Source organism: Rhinopithecus roxellana, chromosome 4, assembly GCF_007565055.1.
Source record: "Rhinopithecus roxellana isolate Shanxi Qingling chromosome 4, ASM756505v1, whole genome shotgun sequence".
Lineage (NCBI taxonomy): Eukaryota > Metazoa > Chordata > Mammalia > Primates > Cercopithecidae > Rhinopithecus > Rhinopithecus roxellana.
In genome coordinates this window covers 12803241-12823022 of record NC_044552.1, presented here as the reverse complement: position 1 = coordinate 12823022, position 19782 = coordinate 12803241, and the positions used below count along the sequence as shown (strand labels likewise).

The window sequence follows — 19782 nt, the reverse complement described above, 5'->3', positions numbered from 1 at the left end:
GCAGACATCCAGGTGGAGATGTCTGAAGCCCAGCGGTGGGGTAAGAGCTACAGCCAGGTTTGGGTTATTATGGGAGGAGCCATAGGAGTCAATGAGATCAGGAAAGGTGGCGGGGGCAGGGGAGCACCTAGATACCTACGAAAGAGACAGACAGGCTGGGGAAGAGTCAGAGAATAGTGGTGAGAGGCTGAAAGAGGAAGTGGGCGAAAACAATGTTGCCTAAGAAGAGGGAGCCCAGTTCCCTGAGGGCGTGGGTGAAGACAGGCCACTGGGCTGAGACGATGGGCAAAGGGCAGGGTGTGGGCAGAACTGGTTTGGGACCCAGGGCAGTGGAAGAGCAGAGCAGTCCTTGCCGAGACCAAGGGACAGCAGGGCTGAATGACGGCAATGCATTATCCGCTTCGCTTTGCAAATAAAATGCGGACTGTGCAAGAAAGCGTGACTTTTAGTGTCTGTTCGCGTCCAAGAAGAGCGACCAGGGCAAGTGCTTGAGTGCGCCAGAAGGGGCGAGGCAGGGAGGGACTGAAGGCTGGGTCCGGGGGAAAGGAGTGGCCCGGGAGGAGGGGCGACCCAAAGGCCTCCGGAGATACACTGACAGAAGGTAAAAACAAGGAACAAAGCAAAAACACACACAAGACAGCAGCATGGAGCTCAGGCCCTGCCCTCTGCAGCAGCTGCAGTGCAGGGGCTCTGGGGCTCTCCCTGCTGCCTGTGGAATTTCCAGGCCAGCGCATCTGACTGGCCTGGCCTGGGGCAGTGGGTGAGGATCTGGATGTTTCCAGAGAAGGGAGGATCGCGGTGAGAAAACCGCTCCGCAACTCCAGAGGGATGGATCCCCCGACAGAGGGAGGGCGCGTGGTCGCCACGTGGCAGCGCTGAGGCTTGAGTGCTGGAACGGCCCAGCGAGGAAGGTCCCAAAGGCAGCTCTTTTCCCCAAAGACAGGCCTTGCGTTTGCCGTGCGGGCTCCACTCCCAGTCCTGCTTCAGGTAGAAAAGGGAGGAAGGTGCCGGACCAGCTTGACCCGGTCTCCGCAGGGGCAGAGCGAGCAGCACTCCTTACCTTCCGCCTGCAGAGCCCCTCAAGCAGCAGGGAACCACACATTCTCCTGCCCTTGGAAAAAGCTGACCCGCTTCACAGTGAAGCCTGAGGGACTTGCAGACGCCTGTCTTCTTCCCAGCGCCCACCGAGGGATGGTGACGCTAGGACAGCTGAAGCTGGCACACCACATCTGATCAGTGTTTCTCAAGCACCTCTTTGTCCCTGCACCCTCCCTGCCCAACACCTCCAATGGCCTCTAAGTCTTGGAGAATGACATCCAAGCTCTGCTTCCTGAACAGGCCTAAGCCCACCCTGCCTCCCAATTGATCCGACCATGCCCACCGTCTGTCACCCTGTGCAGCTACGCCCTGTGGTGACCACGCCCACAGACGACCTCAGCCCTGGTGACCACGCCCACGGATGGGCACGACCTTGATTGGCTCTGCTCTTGATAGTTACACCCCTTGTAGCCATGTCCTGTGATGGCCATGCCCACCAGTGAGCATGCCTTCGGGTGACCACTTTCAGACACCCTGGGATCCAGCTGCCCTCACACCCCCAGGGCATGCCTGGGCACACCTGTTCTCTCTTTGGTCCTCCCCTAAAATGCCCTCCACATCCTAAATCCTTCTTCCAATCCCTGTTCTGCTCCTTCAGCCTCACCACCTCCTTGAGGCCCCCTGTGACTACCCCAGCTCTCTGGTGTTCACTCACTGGCTTGGTTCTTACCATGCATCGAATGGAGTGCATTTGCCTTTGTAAAAATAAGCTGAGCTGTCTCCACGGCTAGATTTTCAGATCCGGAAGGATAGGATGGAGGCGATTATTCTTTTTTGCGTACATCCAAAACTTAGCCCAGTACCAAATACCTTTTAGCTATTCAGTCTATGTCTCTCTCTTTTTTTTTTTTTTTTTTTTTTTTTTTGAAATGGATTTTTTTGTTCTGTTGCCCGGGCTGGAGTGCAATGGCATGATCTTGGCTCACTGCAACCTCCGCCTCCTGGATTCAAGCGATTCTCCTCCCTCAGCCTTCCGAGCAGCTGAGATTACAGGCACCCGCCGCCACGCCCAGCTAATTTTTTGTATTTTTAGTAGAGACGGGGTTTCACCACGTTGGCCAGGCTGGTCTTGAACTCTTGAGCTCAGATGATCCACCCGCCTCAGCCTCCCAAAGTGCTGGGATTTCAGGTTTGACCCACTGCACCCAGCCTGGCTCCCAAGAGCTTTCTAATGTGCAAGGAGGGCTGGGACTGGCTGATCTAAGGGTACCCTGGGAGTGCCATTGTGTGGTCAGCTTCTGGGATTGGGAGCCAAACAGCCCCAGTCCAAGTTCTCACCCCACTTTCTGTGTGCGATCCAGCAGCCCTGGGCCTCAGTCATCTTCATCTCCCACATGGGTTTAAAATGCCCACTGCCCAGAACATACAGTCCCCGCAGAGCTGGAGATGAGTCGGAGCCTCTAAAGCCATAGCCCCCAGTCTTCCCTCAGCACTTAAGGCCTTCACTGAGACAGACCCTCAGTCTAGGTCTCAGGCTGAGCCACTGTGCTCAGCCAAACATTTCTTTCTCTTTCTGCCCTTCCTTCCTTCCTTCCTTCCTTCCTTCCTTCCTTCCTTCCTTCCTTCCTTCCTTCCTTCCTTCCTTCCTTCCTTCTTTTTTCTTTCTCTCTTTCTTTCTTCTTCTTTTATTTTTTAGATGGAGTGTCACTCTTGTTGCCCAGGCTGGAGTGCAGTGGCACCATCTCCACTCACCACAACCTCCGCCTCCCGGGTTCAAGGGATTCTCCTGCCTCAGCCTCCTGAGAAGCTGGGATTACAGACATGTGCCACCACGCCCAGCTAATTTTTTTTTTTTTTTTTAACTAAAGACGGAGTTTCTCCATGTTAGTCAAGTCTCAAACTCCTGACCTCAGGTGATCTGCCTGCCTCAGTCTCCCAAAGTGCTGGGATTACAGGCGTGAGCCACTGTGCTCAGCCAAACGTTTCTCTCTCCCTTCCTTCCCTCCCTCCCTCCCTCCCTCCCTCCCTCCCTCCTTCCTTCCTTCCTTCCTTCCTTCCTTCCTTCCTTCCTTCCTTCCTTCCTTCCTTCTTTTTCTTATTATTTTTTTTTCAGATGGAGTGTCACTCTTGTTGCCCAGGCTGGAGTGCAGTGGCACAATCTCAGCTTACTACAACCTCCGTCTCCTGAGTTCAAGTGATTCTCCTGCCTCAGCCTCCCAAGTTGCTGGGATTACAGGCACCTGCCACCATGCCCAACTAATTTTTGTTATTTTTAGTAGAGATGGGGTTTTGCCATGTTAGCCAGGCTGGTCTTGAACTCCTGACCTCAGGTGATCCACCCGCCTCAGCCTCCCAAAGTGCTGGGATTACAGGTGTGAGCCACCCCGCCCGGCCCAAACATTTCCTTTTCTAAGAGGCCGTGGGGTGTCCTGGGTCCGGGCAAAAAGGGCAGTTCAGGGCATGGGGCCCTTTGAGGCGACGTCCTTGTTGGCCGGTCTTGGTACTGCTGCTCACCTGAGCCTGGGGAGTGGGCCCCAGACTCGCAACATTCCTCCAGCCCGCTGCCCACGACAGGAGTGCCTGCCTGTGAAAGCCATGGGTCCCCTTTGTGTCCCAGAGTGTTGAACAAGATCCTCCTATACACCATCATCACACTACATGCCGGGAAGGCTGCAGGATTCTGGGACTGGAGCTCAGTTTTTTTGTGTGGTTGTATTTTTATTTTTTATTTTGATACTAGAGAGAGGCTTAGAAACGTTTCTAAGAACCTGCTTAGAATTACAAAAACTGAAGGGGAAGGGGCTTCGCATATTTTCAAGAGCTTGGGGGTTGCAAGTGTTACATGTTTATCTGAAGATGAAGTTAACAGGCTCATGAGGTGAGGAAGGGCCGCTTCCACTCCAGATGGTGTCTCTCAAGTAGTATGCAAAGCCTTGATCCACACAGATAGTCACGTCTATAGCAAATACTGTCTGCTACACGCTGAATTGAGTCTCCCCAAAATCCACCTGGGGAAGTCCCCACTACCTCAGAATGTGGCCATATCTGAGATAGGGCCCTTACAAAGGTAATTCAGCTTCAGTGAGGCTACCAGGGTGGGTCCTAATTCAATGTGACAGGTGTCCTTATGAGAGGAGCTTGGAACACAGACTTGGAGGATGTGGCAGGAGGAGACAGCTGCAAACCAAGGAGAGGCCTGGGGGAAACCAACCCTGTCGAAGCCTTCCTCTCAGGGACTGCAAGGTAATCTGTCTGTACTGTGTAAGCCCCCCGGACGGAAGGCTTCGTTGTGGCATCCAGCCCTGACTAGCGCACTGTCCTGGTGGACTTTCTGCATGTTCCTGATATGGCTGACAGACAGGTGGATGACGACAGGGCTTCTTCATTATGGAGTCTCATGAGATACTGCGGGCACAGCACACAGGACAGTCTCCATCAGCATTAGGGACCGGCACAACCATCGAAATGACAACCCTTCTCTTAATGCTCACAGGAGAATGGATGACCCAAGGTCCAAGGCCTGTGCTGGACAAGTTATAAACCAAATCCACAAATCTTCACTGGGCTCCTACAATACCATACCAGGTGTGGAAAGCGCTGCCTTAGTCATGCTGGCTGGTGCTCACATTTCTTATTTATTTATTTATTCATTTATTTATTTATTTATTTAGAGACTGAGTCTTGCTCTGTCATCCAGGCTGAAGTGCAGTGGTGCAATTTCGACTGTCTGCAACCTCCACCTCCCAGGTTCAAATGATTCTGGTGCCTCAGCCTCCCGAGTAGCTGGGATTACAGGCACCCGCCATCATGCCTGGCTAATTTTTGTATTTTTAGTAGAGATGGGGTTTCACAATGTTAGTCATGCTGGTCTCGAACTCCTGACCCCAAGTGATTTGCCCACCTCGGCCTCCCAAAGTGCTCGGATAACGGGCTTGAGCCACTGTGTCCAGTGTGGTTCCCACATTTCATTAAAATGTCTTTGTAGAATTCAGAGAAACAAGAAAAGTTATGGAGTTTTTTGGGGGAAAGCCAGGAAATTCCTCTGTCCTAGAACTAGACAGTGTGTCTTGAGTTCTCTTTGGGAATATTTATTCATCTAACGGGGGTTTCTCAACTCTGGGTGCCTATCTGTAAAATGGATGCTACCAGTTTATCGGTGCAATCTAATGGCAAAAGGTCTATGAAAGACAGAGTACGAGGGCAAAAGGAGAACAAGGCGGCACAGTCCCTCTCTCCCACCCACTAAGCTCTGTGACCTTGCTTAGAGGGTTGGTATTGTATTGGGAGTGGTGAGGGGCTGGACAGAGGAGCTCTTGAGGCCCCTTCCAATTCCCCTGTTCCTCTGATCAAATAATAGGTTTGCCAAGTTCCCACACCCTGGACTCTCCTGTCGAGGACCAGAGAGTCTGGGAGCTGTGCCCCTAATCAATTTAGTGCCATGCAGCTCCAAGTTCATCCTTCATTGCCTGCTTTGAGCAAATGGACCTGGCCCCTTTAGACATGTTTCCTTTGTGTGCTGACACGGTGTTAGGTTTTGCCAGAGGCAGCAGTGGTAGGACAGAAGGTTTTTCTTCCTGCCCTGTGTGCCCACTTGGCTGACTCCTGCCATGCTGACGGACCCTCCAGCTCCAGGATCCTGCCGTGCGTGGTGGTCAGCAGCACCCAGCAGCTTCCTCCATCCTCTTCAAGCAGTCTGTGGTTGACTTCCTCCAGGAAGGCACTTCCCTTACAGGAACAGCTTAACTCTGGCCACCCAGAGCTGGATATCCAGCAAGTCCCACTGCTGTGGCACCAACAGCAACTTCTCAGCCCTTCGGTGAGTCTGGGCAGTGCTCTCTCAAATGAGGGCTCGAGGTGGGGAGGAGCGGTTGGACGAGAGGCTGTTCCTTATGGCTGCTCTTCCTGGATGATTGGAGTTGACGTCTTATTAGCCAACCCCTCACTTCTCTAAACCTGTTACAGTTATGTCAAATTTCCCCCATTCAAATTCATATGTGGTTTCCTCTCGATTGGCACAGCATTGGTACCATGTGCAGCTGCAGCCATAGACCTGCAAAGATGGCATTTGGAAGCTGGTTGTGCCTTTGGGCTTGAGCACAGTGCTGAGCTCCTTGCTGGTGGGACATTGGGTTCCTACTGGGAACAGACTTACCATCCTGTGTAGTCTGCCGATACATGATCACCCCTAGATCCAGGACATGTCCAAGCCCCAAGGGTGATGGCAGCACAGCCTTCCAAGAGACATCTGGAGTTTCCACCTGTGACCTTGGGAACTCCGGAAGCATTTCTGGGTGCTGGAATCAAGGCACTGCGTGGATGCCCAGAAATGCTCCTAAGTGGCCTCAGAGTCACGGGTCTCTGCCGCACCATTTAGGAGATGGCATCACCCTGAGCAAGGGACCCTGCCGGGGACCACTGGGCAGCGTGGCCCAGGCTCACCCATCTTCCGATCGGGGCACTGGGCATCTGTCACATGTCCAAAATACCATACCATTATCGCAGAAGGCTTGAAACCAACGACAGGCACACAGAAGAGAAAGGCACATCTGGTCAAATCAAAGCGCTTCAAATATTGCGACTCTCCCAGCACCTGTCTCAGGAGAGCCAGTGGGGGCTTCCTTCAGTCTGGCTGACTCCTCACCTCTCTTCAATCCATCTCTTTCTCAGAGGTCCCTGTATCAGCATCACCCTTCAGGGAACTGATCAGCAAAGCAGTTCTGGGCCCTATTCCAGGCCGACTGACTCAGAATTTCGGTCTGGAGCCCAGTGGTCTGTATGTGGACAAGTCCTGCAGGCGACTGTGCTGTGCGGTGAAGTGCAACAATTACTCACTTACGTGCCAGGGGCGAATCCTGGCAGGCCCAGCCTGCAAATCACTGAATGCACCCCCATCCCCCCCGCTGGCTGACAGGGGCTCACCACCCACCCCCAACACACACAGTGTTAATCTTTGAATTCACATGTAGAGCTTGTTTTAAAATGCAGGTTCCTGGGTCAGCTCCCTGAGATTCTGCTGGAGTAGGTATGTGGGTGCGTTCCGGGTGGTTCTGATGCGTGTGGCTCACAGGTTGAGGGTGCGATGCCTCTCTCCGCCTGTGACTGTGTGTGCACGTGTGTGTGCCTCTATCAGGTGGCAAGTGAGCACCGCGTCTCCGCCCTCTCCCGTCTTCACCTCAGATGCAGTGCGCCTCTGCTCCTGCTGCCTCCCAGGTCCCCTGTGTCCTTCTTACCTTTACCTTTTTTCAAAATCCCCACTCCCATTCTCAAAGGCTCAGTTCAAAGACCTCCTCCTCCTGAGGCCTCTCACCCTCCTCCCCACTCTCACCCACCACCCGCAATGTGTTCTTGGTGCAAGTCCATAATATTAGTTACGGGCCCGGCTAGTGTGAAGACAGGCAGGGGCTGTCTTATTCAGCTGTGACTCCCCAGAGCCTGGCACTCAGCAAGAGAGTCATACCTATTTGTAGGCCTTTCAATTCAATTTATTTCAGTCTAATTTGATTCAGGGCAATTCAACTCCATTCACGTCAGCACAAGGAAAGACGCTGCGGAGCCCACAATGAGCACCAACACACAGACAGTGGCCTCAGGCAGCCCGGCTGGAAGGAGCCCACTGGTCTCACAGAGTGGCACTGCTCGGCCTGGGCACCGAGCACTCCCCGTGCCTCAGGCCCCTCCAGACATGCCCCCTCCACCGCCCCTCCTGAGGACGCTCATCTTTGAAAATGTCCTAAGACGCAACTGGAAGCTCTAAGGTATGCGTTGCAGCCATCACACGGCAGGGGCTGGCGGGCTTCACGCAGAGCCCCGTCTTGTGGCCTCAGTCACCGTCAGTGTAGTGGGTGGGGGCAGCTGACCCAAGGGGCCGACTGCATGGGTCTCACGGTTCAGCCAGTCCTTGCTGGCGGGACCTGCATCCCCATCCTACTGGCTGGGAGTAGGACTGGTTTCCTGGGAAATCAGCCATCAGCAGCACACAACAGCTGTTCTTCAGCCGCAAAACCCCCGTGACACAGCCATGCCCAGGGGTGACTTCCCAGAGCCATGGCTGGAGCACCCAGGTGAGTGGGCTGCTGCTGTCCTAAGTTTCACAAATTGCAAAACGATGCAGAAAAGATGCCGGGTCTCCAGGAACAGCTGTTCTGGGGGATGTCCTGAAGCAGCCACGGTGGAAGCGCTGGCCTTGCACCTGGAGACCGCGAGGCGCCCGAGCTGCAGGAGCGGCCGATGTCATCAGTGTGTCTCCCTCCTCCTGCGTCTGAAAGAGCAAAGGGAGACAGTGACCTCCTGCGAGGCTTCCGGACGCCCCTCCAGGCACTTCCCTACTGGTGCGTGAAGTATGTGGCTGGACAGAGGCAGCAAGGCGCGGGGCCCAAGACTCTCTGCTACTCTGTCCAGGCCAAATAGTTCCCACGATCAAAGACCCAGAGACTCTCCCCTCACACCCACCCACCCTCCCATGAAGAAACACATGGAAGAATCGAGGATGGGGTTCCAAGTTTCTAAAACAGGTCCATTCTGTGATTCCCCAAAGGAAGGATAAATACCATGCTTTTTTCTTGGGATTTGATCAGACTTTCATGCTTTCAGTGAGAATCTGGCATAAAAAGAAACCCCAACATTTAGCCATGCTTCATGAGTAAAGCAGTGAAAACCACACACGAAGACCCATCTGGAGAGATTTGGAGGTTTCTGCTTTGTAACTCAATCAGCTCCCAAATCTCACTCATTCTTTCTTTCACTCAACGCATCTTTATGAAGTGCCTACTATGTGCCAGGCCCATAGGAACTGGGGCACCGTCGTGAACAAGATGAGGTCCCCTGAGCCTTGCAGTTGAGCGGGGGAAGAGACGCACACCAGGATGGCTTGGTCAGCTCAGGTGAGGCACTGTAGCCAGGACTCGGGTGAGGGGACAGACACCTACCCTAACTGTGGGTGCCTGCAGGGGTCTACACAAGCTTTCTTAGAAGAGGGGTCATGAATATGGCGGTTGTAAAAAATAAATAAGACCCCACCGTTCCCAAGTCATCAGTATCCACATCACCACTAACAGGCAAACCCAGCAGCACCATGTGGCCCTGGAGATGCTGAGCTGAGAAGGCCAGAGCATTGCTGCAGGGCTATTCTTGCCAAAAAGGCAGAATCTGAATGTGATCCAGGGGAAGGATCCCACAAACTCTCACTGGGGTACTCTCTGCAAAACAACTAGCCTGTGTTCTTTAAAAATGCCAGGGACGCTGAAAGAGAGGCTGTTCCGGAACAAAGGAGACCAAGACATGACAACTAAACGTACTACGTGATCCCAAACCAGGAAAAAAAATAGCCGTCAAGAGGATTACTGAGACAATTAGTGAAGTCTGAACACAGCCTGTAGTTTAGAAACCATTGCATAAATGTTAAATTTCCTGACTTTTATAACCGTAGTTTAGTTATATAAGAGAATGTTTGGGCCGGGCGCAGTGGCTCACGCCTGTAATCCCAGCATTTTGGGAGGCCAAGGCGGGTGGATCACCTGAGGTCTGGAGTTCAAGACCAGCCTGACCAACATGGAGAAATCCCATCTCTACTAAAAATATGAAATTAGCTGGGTGTGACAGCACATGCCTGTAATCCCAGCTACGGGAGGCTGAGGCAGGAGAATCGCTTGAACCTGGGAAGCAGAGGTTGCGGTGAGCCAAGATCGCGCCATTGCACTCCAGCCTGGACAAGAGAGCGAAATTCCCACTCAAAAAAAAAAAAAAGAGAGAGAGAATGTTTGTTGTTAGGAGGTAAACACTGGTGTATTGGGGGAAAGGGGACGTGGTATGTCTGCAATTTACTCCCAAAGAGCTCAGAAAAAAATACACATGGGGGGTGTGTGCTTTGTATGTGTTGAAATGCTAAGCACGATCTGGGTGAAGGTGAAGGTATAGGGAATTTCTTTATACTATTTTGAAACTTTTGTGTAAGTTTGAAGGTGGCAGTGTCTGGGAGAGAGGGCAGCCTGTGCAGGCAGGAGGTGGCACCAGTGTGGCGTGCACAGGGAGTGAGCTGCTGGGCTGGAGTACAAATTCACAGGAGGGCCAGTGAGACAGAGGGCCAAAGGGCAGGCAGAAGCTAATGGTGGAGAACTTTGTCCTGATGGCTGTGGGGAACCTTTAGGAGCAGGGGAGAGCAACAGGGTCAGAATGCCATTTGACAATGACCACAGAAGCAGCTCAGGTGGTGGGCTGGAAGGGGACCAGACTGGCAGCTGGGAGAGCGGGGCAGGGCTCTCGCCGCACTGCAGGCAAAGGTGGCACCGCACCCACAGCGGGAGCACACGGGAACCAAGAGCTTGCCACATATTCCCAAGGCCCAGAGCAGGGTAGGGCCGCAGAAGAGCTGGATATAAGAGACTGTCAAGAGGCAGGAGGATGGAGAGGGGTCTGCAAAAAGGGAGTTTCTTCTGGAAGTGATGGCACCAACTGAGACAGGAAATACTGCAGGAGAAAGTGGTTTAGGGGGCTGGGCGCGGTGGCTCACGCCTGTAATCCCAACACTTTGGGAGACCATGGCGGGTGGACCACCTGAGGTCAGGAGTTCGAGACCAGCCTGACCAACATGGAGAAACCCTGTCTCTACTAAAAATACAAAAAATTAGCTGGGCATAATGGTACGTGCCTCTAATCGCAGCTACTCGAAAGGCTGAGGCAGGAGAATCGCCCGGGAGGTGGAGGTTGCAGTGAGCCAAGATCACGCCATTGCATTCCAGCCTGGGCAACAAGAGCAAAACTCCGTTTCAAAAAATAAAAAATAAAAAGAGAAAGAAAAAAAGTGGTTCAGGGAAGGAAAACGATTGATCCCCGTATGGAGTTCCGGGTGTCTCTGGGGTACGTACGGGTGTTTGGCTGGATACGTCTGCCGCTCACTGGAGAGAGTGGGGGCACTCCTGGGGCCAGCCTACCCACGTCCATATCCTGGCTACCGTGCTCACTAGCGGGGCGGCCTTACCGTTCTACATATACCTCAATCTGCTCAGCTCTAGAATGATGAGATTATAACCTATCTCAAATCGAGAACGGTATGAGTGCACACAAGCCACATGCTTTGAGGAGTCTCAGGTCAGAGCTCAGTGCTCAGTAAGGGGCAGCACCCCCCACCCATGTCAGATGGCCTTGCAGCTATCAAAGGGTGAGAAGTACCAGGAAGGGGACACGGAACATGGCCCTGGGCAACAGGAGTCTCATTAGAGACAAGCTCCCCCCGCCCTCAGTGTGCTTGTGCCGTCCCGCCACATGGCTGCTTAGGGACATCGTGGCTGTGAGCCACAGCTTGCCCTGGATAACGGTGGGCAGCATGGTGTGGGAGAACCAGGAGCACCTGTTAAAATGCAGACTCCTGGGCCCCAGCCCAGTGTCAGAGCCTCTCTGGGGAAGGCTTCCTGAGCCTTGCACTTCAAGGAAGCCCCACCCTTTACTAAACCCCCAGTCTCAGGGGCAATTCAGCCTGCAAGTGCCAAAGAGCAGGGAGGAATTGCTGAAGGAATGTGTTTTTGGAGGGAGAGAGCTAATAGCAATCATTTCCATCTTTTATCTCAGGTCATCACTTGGACTCTTTAATTTACATAACTCAATAGAATCTGTAAGGTTTCAAGGAGTCACACAATTATCATCTTAATAAAGGCAGTGTTTCCTTGAAAACAAAATTGCTCTATGGAAATATATTTCCATATATATATATATATATATATATATTTTTTTTTAAAACAGAGTCTCGCTCTGTCGCCAGGCTGGAGCGCAGTGGCTCAATCTTGGCTCACTGCAACCTCCACCTCCCGGGTTCAAGCAATTCTCCTTCTTCAGCCTCCCGAGTAGCTGAGATTACAGGCACGTGCCACCATGCCCAGCTAATTTTTGTATTTTTAGTAGAGAGGGGGTTTCACCATATTGGCCAGGCTAGTCTCAGATTCCTGACCTCGTGATCTGCCCACCTCGGCCTCCCAAAGTGCTGTGATTACAGGCAGGAGCCACTGTGCACGGCCCAGGAATATATTTTTCAAAAGACCCATGTAGGTTGCAGGATGTTTTACCTTGGCCTGGATAACATGATTTTTGACAAAGGAAGAAGTGATAGCTCTCTTCAAACTTTCAGGTGCAAGGCCAGCTGAAATGGGGCGGGGGGAGGGGGGGGTGCTGCCCCTTACTGTTGTAAAGGACAGAAGGCAGATTTTTTTTTTCTAAGAAGATCTGCAGAGCAGAACTAGGACATCAACAGGGAAGTTGATTTGGGTTCAAGGAGGAACTAGTATTTGAGCTGTCCAAAGGCAGGCCACCTGGCCAGGTAAAGGTGTTCACACAGGTGGCTATAGAAGAGGATCCTGCATTGGGTAAAGAGCTGGAGTAGATGACTCTTAAGATTCTTTCCAACTCGAACATTAAGTAGAAGATGAGAGGCCTCTACCAGAAGTTCACAGGGAGGAATAGGTTGCTGACAGTGGTTTTCAGTTGGCTGACAAATAAACACGGCTTATGTAATGAGGAAATAAATATTCTTAGTGGTAAACATTTGAAGGCTACTCTGTGCTAGGCATTGGGATCAGCTTTTTCTTAACATGTAGAAACTTTAAAAAGTCAAAACCCTTGACATACAGCAAGGACTTTATAAATATTCCTAGGATAACTAATAACTGTAGTTACTATTATCCCCATTTTACAGATGAAAAGACAGACTGAGACAAGTAACTTGCCCAAGGTAATCTAGCCATTGAGTGGGTAAGTTTTGATTCAAACAAGGGCTAATTCCAAGAGCTATTTTTTTAAATACATAAAAAACTAATTTTTAAATTTTTTTGTAGAGATGGGACTACTGTATTGCCCAGGCTGTTCTCGAACTCCTTGCCTCAAGTGATCCTCCTGCCTTGGCCTCCCAAAGTGCTGGGATTACAGGCTAGGATTACTGTTGGAGCTACCGTGCCTGGCCTCCAACAGCTATTAACCATCATACTATACTACTGACTGTCCAGCAACTGAAAATATTTGATTTGTTCATCTGAAGTCATCCTGTGTGTATACGTGTGTGGACATGACGGAGGCAAAGTCGAGGGGTGGCCAGCTTTGTCTGTCCTCAAAGACTGCTCCATTTGGGAGGCAAGGTGAATCTGGACAGCACATGTTGGGCGTGGTCAGGCAGCTCTACAGGTGACCCGCAGCCTTGCCTCACTGCATTCATCTTTCTACCAACACAAACCATTCAAATTACTTAAAAAATCTGAGATTATTTCATTGATGTCTTAGCAAACGCATTTTTCGTTTTCATTTTAGTTCTGGGGTAGGGGTGGAGCACAGACTGTTAGGCTGGTTGGAGTAGGCGGTTGGCTGTAGGAGAGCATGGTTCCTAACAATCTTGTCTTCTTCCCAGGCTTCTCCAGCTTTCTGGCAATACCAAGGGGCAGACCCGGGAATGGGTTGTTCAGTCACTGCTGTACCGTCCATGAGCGGCAGAGGGCAGCAAAACACACTCATCTGACGGGCATCAAGGGAGCCTGGGGATAAGCAGGTATGCTTTAAAATGTTTTCACATCATTTAGGGAACTTTTGCAGAGGAGAAATACTACAGATTTAAAATTATGAAACCAAAAAAACACAGACACGAGTAACTACTTATTCCCTTATGAGAAACTTAGAACCGGGTGTGGTGGTTCACACCTGTAATCTCAGCACTTTGGGAGGCTGAGATGGGAGGATCACCTGAGGCCATGCATTTGAGACCAGCCTGGGCAGCATGGCCAGACCCTGTCTCTACTAAAAATACAAAAAAATCAGCTGGGCATGGGGGTGTGCGCCTGTAATCACAGCTACTTGGGTGGCTGAGGCACAAGAATTCCTTGAAACTGGGAAGCAGAGGTTCCAGTGAGCTAAGATGGCACCACAGCACTCCACTCCAGCCTGGGCAACAGAGCGGGACTCTGACTCAAAACACATAGAAGTGGGCCAGGCGCGGTAGCTCACACCTGTAATCCCAGCACTTTGGGAGGGTGATCACGAGGTTAGGAGTTCTAGACCAGCCTGGCCAATATGGTGAAACCCCCGTCTCCACTAAAAATACAAAAATCAGCCGGGTGTGGTGGCACCTGCCTGTAGTCCCAGCTACTCAGGAGGCTGAGGCAGAAGAATCACTTGAACCCGGGAGGCGGAGGTTGCAGTGAGCCGAGACTGTGCCACTGTACTCCAGCCTGGGTGACAGAGCAAGACTCCGTCTCAAAAAAGAAACAAAGAAACAAAAAACCCATAGAAGTATACTTTTACAAATTCTTTTTAAAAAATACCTACATATAATTTAAAATAGAGATGGGGGTCTCACTATGTCAACCAGGCTGGTCTCAAAATCTTGGGCTCAAATGATCCTCCCGCCTTGGCCTCCGAAGTGCTGGGATTACAGGCATGAGCCACTCTGCCCAGCCAACTTTTACAAATTCTCTTTTTTTTTTGGAGACAGAGTCTCGCTCTCTCACCCAGGGTGGAGTGCAGTGCCACACTCTCGGCTCACTGCAACCTCCGCCTCCTGAGTTCAAGCAATTTTCCTGCCTCAGCCTCCCAAGCAGCTGGGACCATAGGTGTCCACCACCACACCTGGCTAATTTTTGTATATTTAGTAGAGACGGGATTTCACCATGTTGGCCAGGCTGGTTTCAAACTCCTGACCTCAGGTGATCCACCTGCCTTGGCCTCCCAAAGTGCTGGGATTATAGGTATGAGCAACCGTGCCCAGCCTTTTATAAATTCTTAAAGATATAGCTAGTCTCCTGACGTGAGGCACTACTCAAAGGGAGCCTGAGCAAACAGTTTTCCTTTGGTCTCTTTCCTCACCGTGTTCCTGTGGCAGCTTTTGTGCACCTGTGATATGTTATGGAGTTGTTTCCACTGGGAATTTGGCAACTTTGTCATTATGCGATTAAGGAGAAAACAGTTAAGGTTACAGTTCACTCAAATTTAGGAACCAACTTTTTATTTTGAAGCTACAGCTGTGATCTACTGTTTCACTTCCCTTTATGGAAGTCACCTAATGGAATTTCACAGAAACCATCTCTAGCAACGCCTATGCACTTGCTTGTCAGTTTCCATTAAGTTTTTGTTTTAGTAAACGCTTCCTGGTTGAGCTGCAATGTACAACCAAGATGCCATTTCAACTTCTCAAGCTGCAGCAGTCTGATCCGTAACCCTGCAAGTTCCCAGCCAGAGATGCATGCATCTGTGAACCCAAAGCATGCCAACTCAACCTCTTATCTTCTCCCGGCTGTCCAGTGAATGGTGCCCTGGAGAAAGAACCTCCGTAAATGAGGGAGAGGGCATCATCACATGAAGGCTCTGGACACAAACCTGTGTCCAGCTCTGCCACTTAACGGTTGAGGAATTTCTGGCAAGTTATTTCACCTGTGTTCAATTTCCTTATTAGAAAAATGGAGACACACCTACTTCACAGTGTGATAATTAAATAATTCACATGGAACAACTACCATGTGTGCCAGGTCCTGTTTTAAGACTTGGTGAGCTGGTGACAAACAAAATTCTTGCTGTCATAAGCTTACATTCACAAGGGGTGAGTGACGGGCAATGGAAGGACAAGGTAACTTCTCTCTGTGTCTGTGTGTGAGTCTTGCTCTGTTGCCCACGCTGAGAGAGAGAGAGAGAGAGAGAGAGAGAGAGAGAGAGAGAGAGAGAGAGAGAGAGAGAGACTGACTCTCGCTCTGTCGCCCAGACTGGAGTGCAGTGGCACGATCTCGGCTCACTGCAACCTCCGACTCCTGGGTTCCAGTGATTCTCCTGTGTCAGCTTCCCGAGTAGCTGGGATTACAGGTGCACACCACCACACCCAGCTAATTTTTGTATTTTTAGTAGAGATGGGGTTTCACCATATTGGCCAGGCTGGTCTCGAACTCCTGACCTCAAGTGATCTGCCCACCTCAGCCTCCCAAAGGGCTGGGATTATAGGAGTGAGCCACCATGCCAGGCCCAAGGTAACTTCTGATAGTGGTGAAGATAATGAGAACAAAGCAGGGTGTGTGGGGCCTTCCATGAGGGGAGTGTCAGGAAGACTAAGAGCAGGGAAGATGGGGGCTGAGACCTGGGCAGAGGGGATTACTGCCAAGGCCCTGATCCTGGACAAGCCTGGCAGGGTAGAGGATGTGGAGGTGGCTGGCCAGGAAGCCTGGAGGGCAGCACAGGAGGGGGCAAGGCAGGGATGGAGAGATCCTGGAGAGCCCTGCAGACAGTGGTGGAGCACCGATGGTCACCTAAATGTCAGTGGAAGCCAGAGGCGAGTTTCCGGAAGGAAGAGTCAGGATCTGACCGAGTGGCTTGGACTCTTGTGGGCATAAAGCCGGAGAGGCAAGGGAGTGTGGCAGGAGTGGCTGCACTGAGCACTGGCCTGGCACCAACTCGGCAGCAGAGGAACTCATGACTTTACAAATAGCAAAGAGAAAGGCTGAGTCCCTGAAAAGGAGAAATACTTTCAAGGATTTTCTATTAAGAATCTATCTTGGGGCCAGGCGTGGTGGCTCACGCCTGTAATCCCAGCACTTTGGGAGGCCGAGGTGGGCGGATCACGAGGTCAGGAGATTGAGACCACCCTGGCTAACACAGTGAAACCCCATCTCTATTAAAAATACAAAAAAACTTAGCCAGGCGTGGTGGTGGGCGCCTGTAGACCCAGCTACTCGGGAGGCTGAGACAGGAGAATGGCTTGAACCTGCGAGGCAGAGTTTGCAGTGAGCCCAGATCGCGCCACTGCACTCCAGCCTGGGCAACAGAGCGAGACTCCGTGTCAAAAAAACAAAAACAAAAAAAGAATCTATCTTGGGCTGGGCACAGTGGCTCATGCCTGCAATCCCAGCACTTTGGGAGGCCAAGGCGGGCGGATCATCTGAGGTTGGGAGTTTGAAACCAGCCTGACCAACATGGTGAAACCCCGTCTCTACTAAAAATACAAAAATTAGCCGGGCGTGGTGGTACATGCCTGTTATCCCAGCTACTAAGGAAGCTGGGGCAGGAGAATCACTTGTACCCGGGAGGTGGAGGTTGTGGTGAGCTGAGATCATGCCATTGCACTCCAGCCTGGGCAACAAGAGTGAGACACTGTCTCAAAAAGAGAAAAATCTATCTTGACAGGGCACAGTGGCTCACATCCTGTAATCCCAGCACTTTGGGAGGCTGAGGTGGGCAGATCACAAGGTCACGAGTTCAAGATCAGTGTAGCCAATATGGTAAAACCCCATCTCTACTAAAATTACAACAATTAGGTGTGGTGGCAGGCACCTGCAGTCCCAGCTACTTGGGAGGCTGAGGCAGCAGAATCGCTTGAACCTGGGAGGCAGAGGTTGCAGTGAGCCAAGATCGCGCCACTGCACTCCAGCTAGCGAAAGAGATACTGTTAAAAAAAAAAAAAAAAAAAAGAAAAAAAGAATCTATCTTGATTTTCTTTCACTATGTAGTGACAATGCATCCAAGTTAAAAAGTGGCTCAGTTTCTTTTGGGGCCACAAATAAGCTGTCCACAACCACTGGGATTATGAGACTCATTGTAGGAGGCTCAGATAAATTTCACATTTGCATTTATTGCTTCCATTATAAAATATGGGCACATTACAAAAATTCTGAAAAAGAAAAAAAAAGCCCACCATCCTAACCAAAGCAGCTTTAGCATTTTGGTATATTTCTTTTCAGACTTTGGATTAATCCAAAGTTTAATACTGAATGTTTCAAGCATGGCAGAGAAGACATAATGCTGGTTCTTACTGCCCTAAAATATTTTTTTCCTAACTCCCCAAGCTTGTTATGTTCTAGTATTTTTTATTCTTCAAAGCATTTTTTCCTCTCAGCAGAAAAGGCTAAAAACATTATTAACTGGTAACAAAGACTGATTCTCCAGAGTTTGCACAGCCTCTAATCAAAATTTACTTTTTCTATGAAGAACACGTTCTTAGAATAAAATCTTGAAGGGAAAGAAATTTTAGGTGCTACTGACTTATTGGGTGGGCATACAGATGAGAAAATTAAATCAAGGATCCATCTCGGCTTCCTTAGAAATGTTTAATAAGCAATTAAACAGTCTGTGCAATTATTGGGAATCAAAACTCAGTATGGGAGTGGGGGTGGGGGAGACCTTAGTTACTCATACCTGTGTGTGGGGGAGTGTCTTTACGATCATCATCTGAAAAGCAAACTAGCTGACAGCCCAACAGTGCCTGTAAAACTAATCTTAAACCATCTTTATTCTAAAACATCACTCTGTTACTTGAAATGTCTAAAATGTGTGAACTTTTTGTTTGTTTGTTTTTGTTTTTGAGACGGAGTCACCCAGGCTGGAGTGCAGTGGTGCAATCTCAGCTCACTTCCACCTCTGCCTCCCAGGTTCAAGTGATTCTCCTGCCTCAGCCTCCTAAGTAGCTGGGATTACAGGCGCCTGCCACCGTGCCCAGCTAACTTTTGTATTTTTAGGAGAGACGAGGGTTTACCATGTTGGTCAGGGTAGTCTCGAACTCCTGACCTCATGATCCATCCACCTCGGCCTCCCAAAGTGCTGGGATTACAGGCGTGAGCCACCACACCTGTCCCCAAGATGGATTCTTAATAGAAAATCCTTGAAAGTATTTTCAGCCACCGTGCCTGACCAAACTTTTAAATAATTTCCAGGAGGAAATTATGATCAAAATTGTGATTTTTTTTTTTCGCTTCTATTTTAGATTCCTCATGCATCTTGAGACCAAGCAGGAATATGCACTGGTACTTTAGAAAACATGTTGCACACAAATCTTTTCATGATCAGCTTTAATTTAAGGGACATGTAAATAAAGATGCATTTGACAGGACAGCAGACTAGTTCAAGCAAGAGGTTAGACCAGTAAGACCAAGAAAGCAAAGTGCTCATTGGCTTTACCACACTTAAGAACTGACCCCCAAATAACAGAAGCGTTTCTCAAATCTGCACAAGAATTTTAAGGATTCATGACCCCACTTTCATTAAATAGTCCCAGAAGATAACTAAATAACATTTTCAGATAGAACCTCACACTGCAGAAGTTTCCTAATAAACAAACCTAAGATACGCTGACAGAAATCACATTGAGTTTGCAAGCACTAGAACTCAAACAGAAAACCCAAGACCTCCTGCAATAAATTAGAAAATATAAACAGAAATATTTTAAACGACAAGTATTTTGCCCCAACTAAATTCAGATTTCTTCAATGTTCTCTGAGTTGTTAGATTTCAAAGTGAAGAGAACTGAAATCTCATTTTATTCACAGCAGAGCCAAAATTGGAAGTCACTATACAAACTTATGTACAAAGCACCATACTTGGGGCTCTATGCAATTTCAGGTTGGATAAACAAGTCATGTTGAATGACAAAAAGTTAGACTGGGGAGACTGACCGAGAGAAGCAAGCACCTGTGATTTGTTGGTTTGGCGTTACAATAAACACGGTAAGTGAAAATGAGTCACAGGCAGTTAGAATGGCATTAAGGAAACCATTTAGGTCTAAAAATCAGGACTGAAGTGATCAACAGTTAACAGATGAAGCCATGAGAACCGGCACGCTCTCGAAAGGCTGCTGCAGAGAGCGGGATGGTGAGCCTGAGTGAGCCTGGAGTCAGTCAACAGATTCCTCAACAGAAAAGGAGGAGCAGGGTCAAAGAAATGAAGGTGAATTTGGGGGGTGGTGTTCAATGGGTTAAATACACAAGTTGATGCCGGGGAACTGAGGCTGAAGAAGGCTGTGGCAAGTGGGGA

At 50.0% G+C, this 19782-nt stretch overlaps 1 protein-coding gene across 2 annotated transcripts in view; it reads right to left on the bottom strand.

Moving 5' to 3' along the window:
• Nucleotides 1-7498: 7498 nt before the first annotated feature.
• SSR1 (signal sequence receptor subunit 1) overlaps nt 7499-19782 on the bottom strand; it is a 43786-nt gene continuing 31502 nt past the window's right edge. For both annotated transcript variants that reach the window (XM_010381702.2, XM_010381703.2), the window contains one exon: nt 7499-8296. In XM_010381702.2, the coding sequence (XP_010380004.2) occupies nt 8272-8296 (25 nt within the window). In that variant the 3' untranslated portion in view covers nt 7499-8271. The remainder of the gene's footprint in view (nt 8297-19782) is intronic.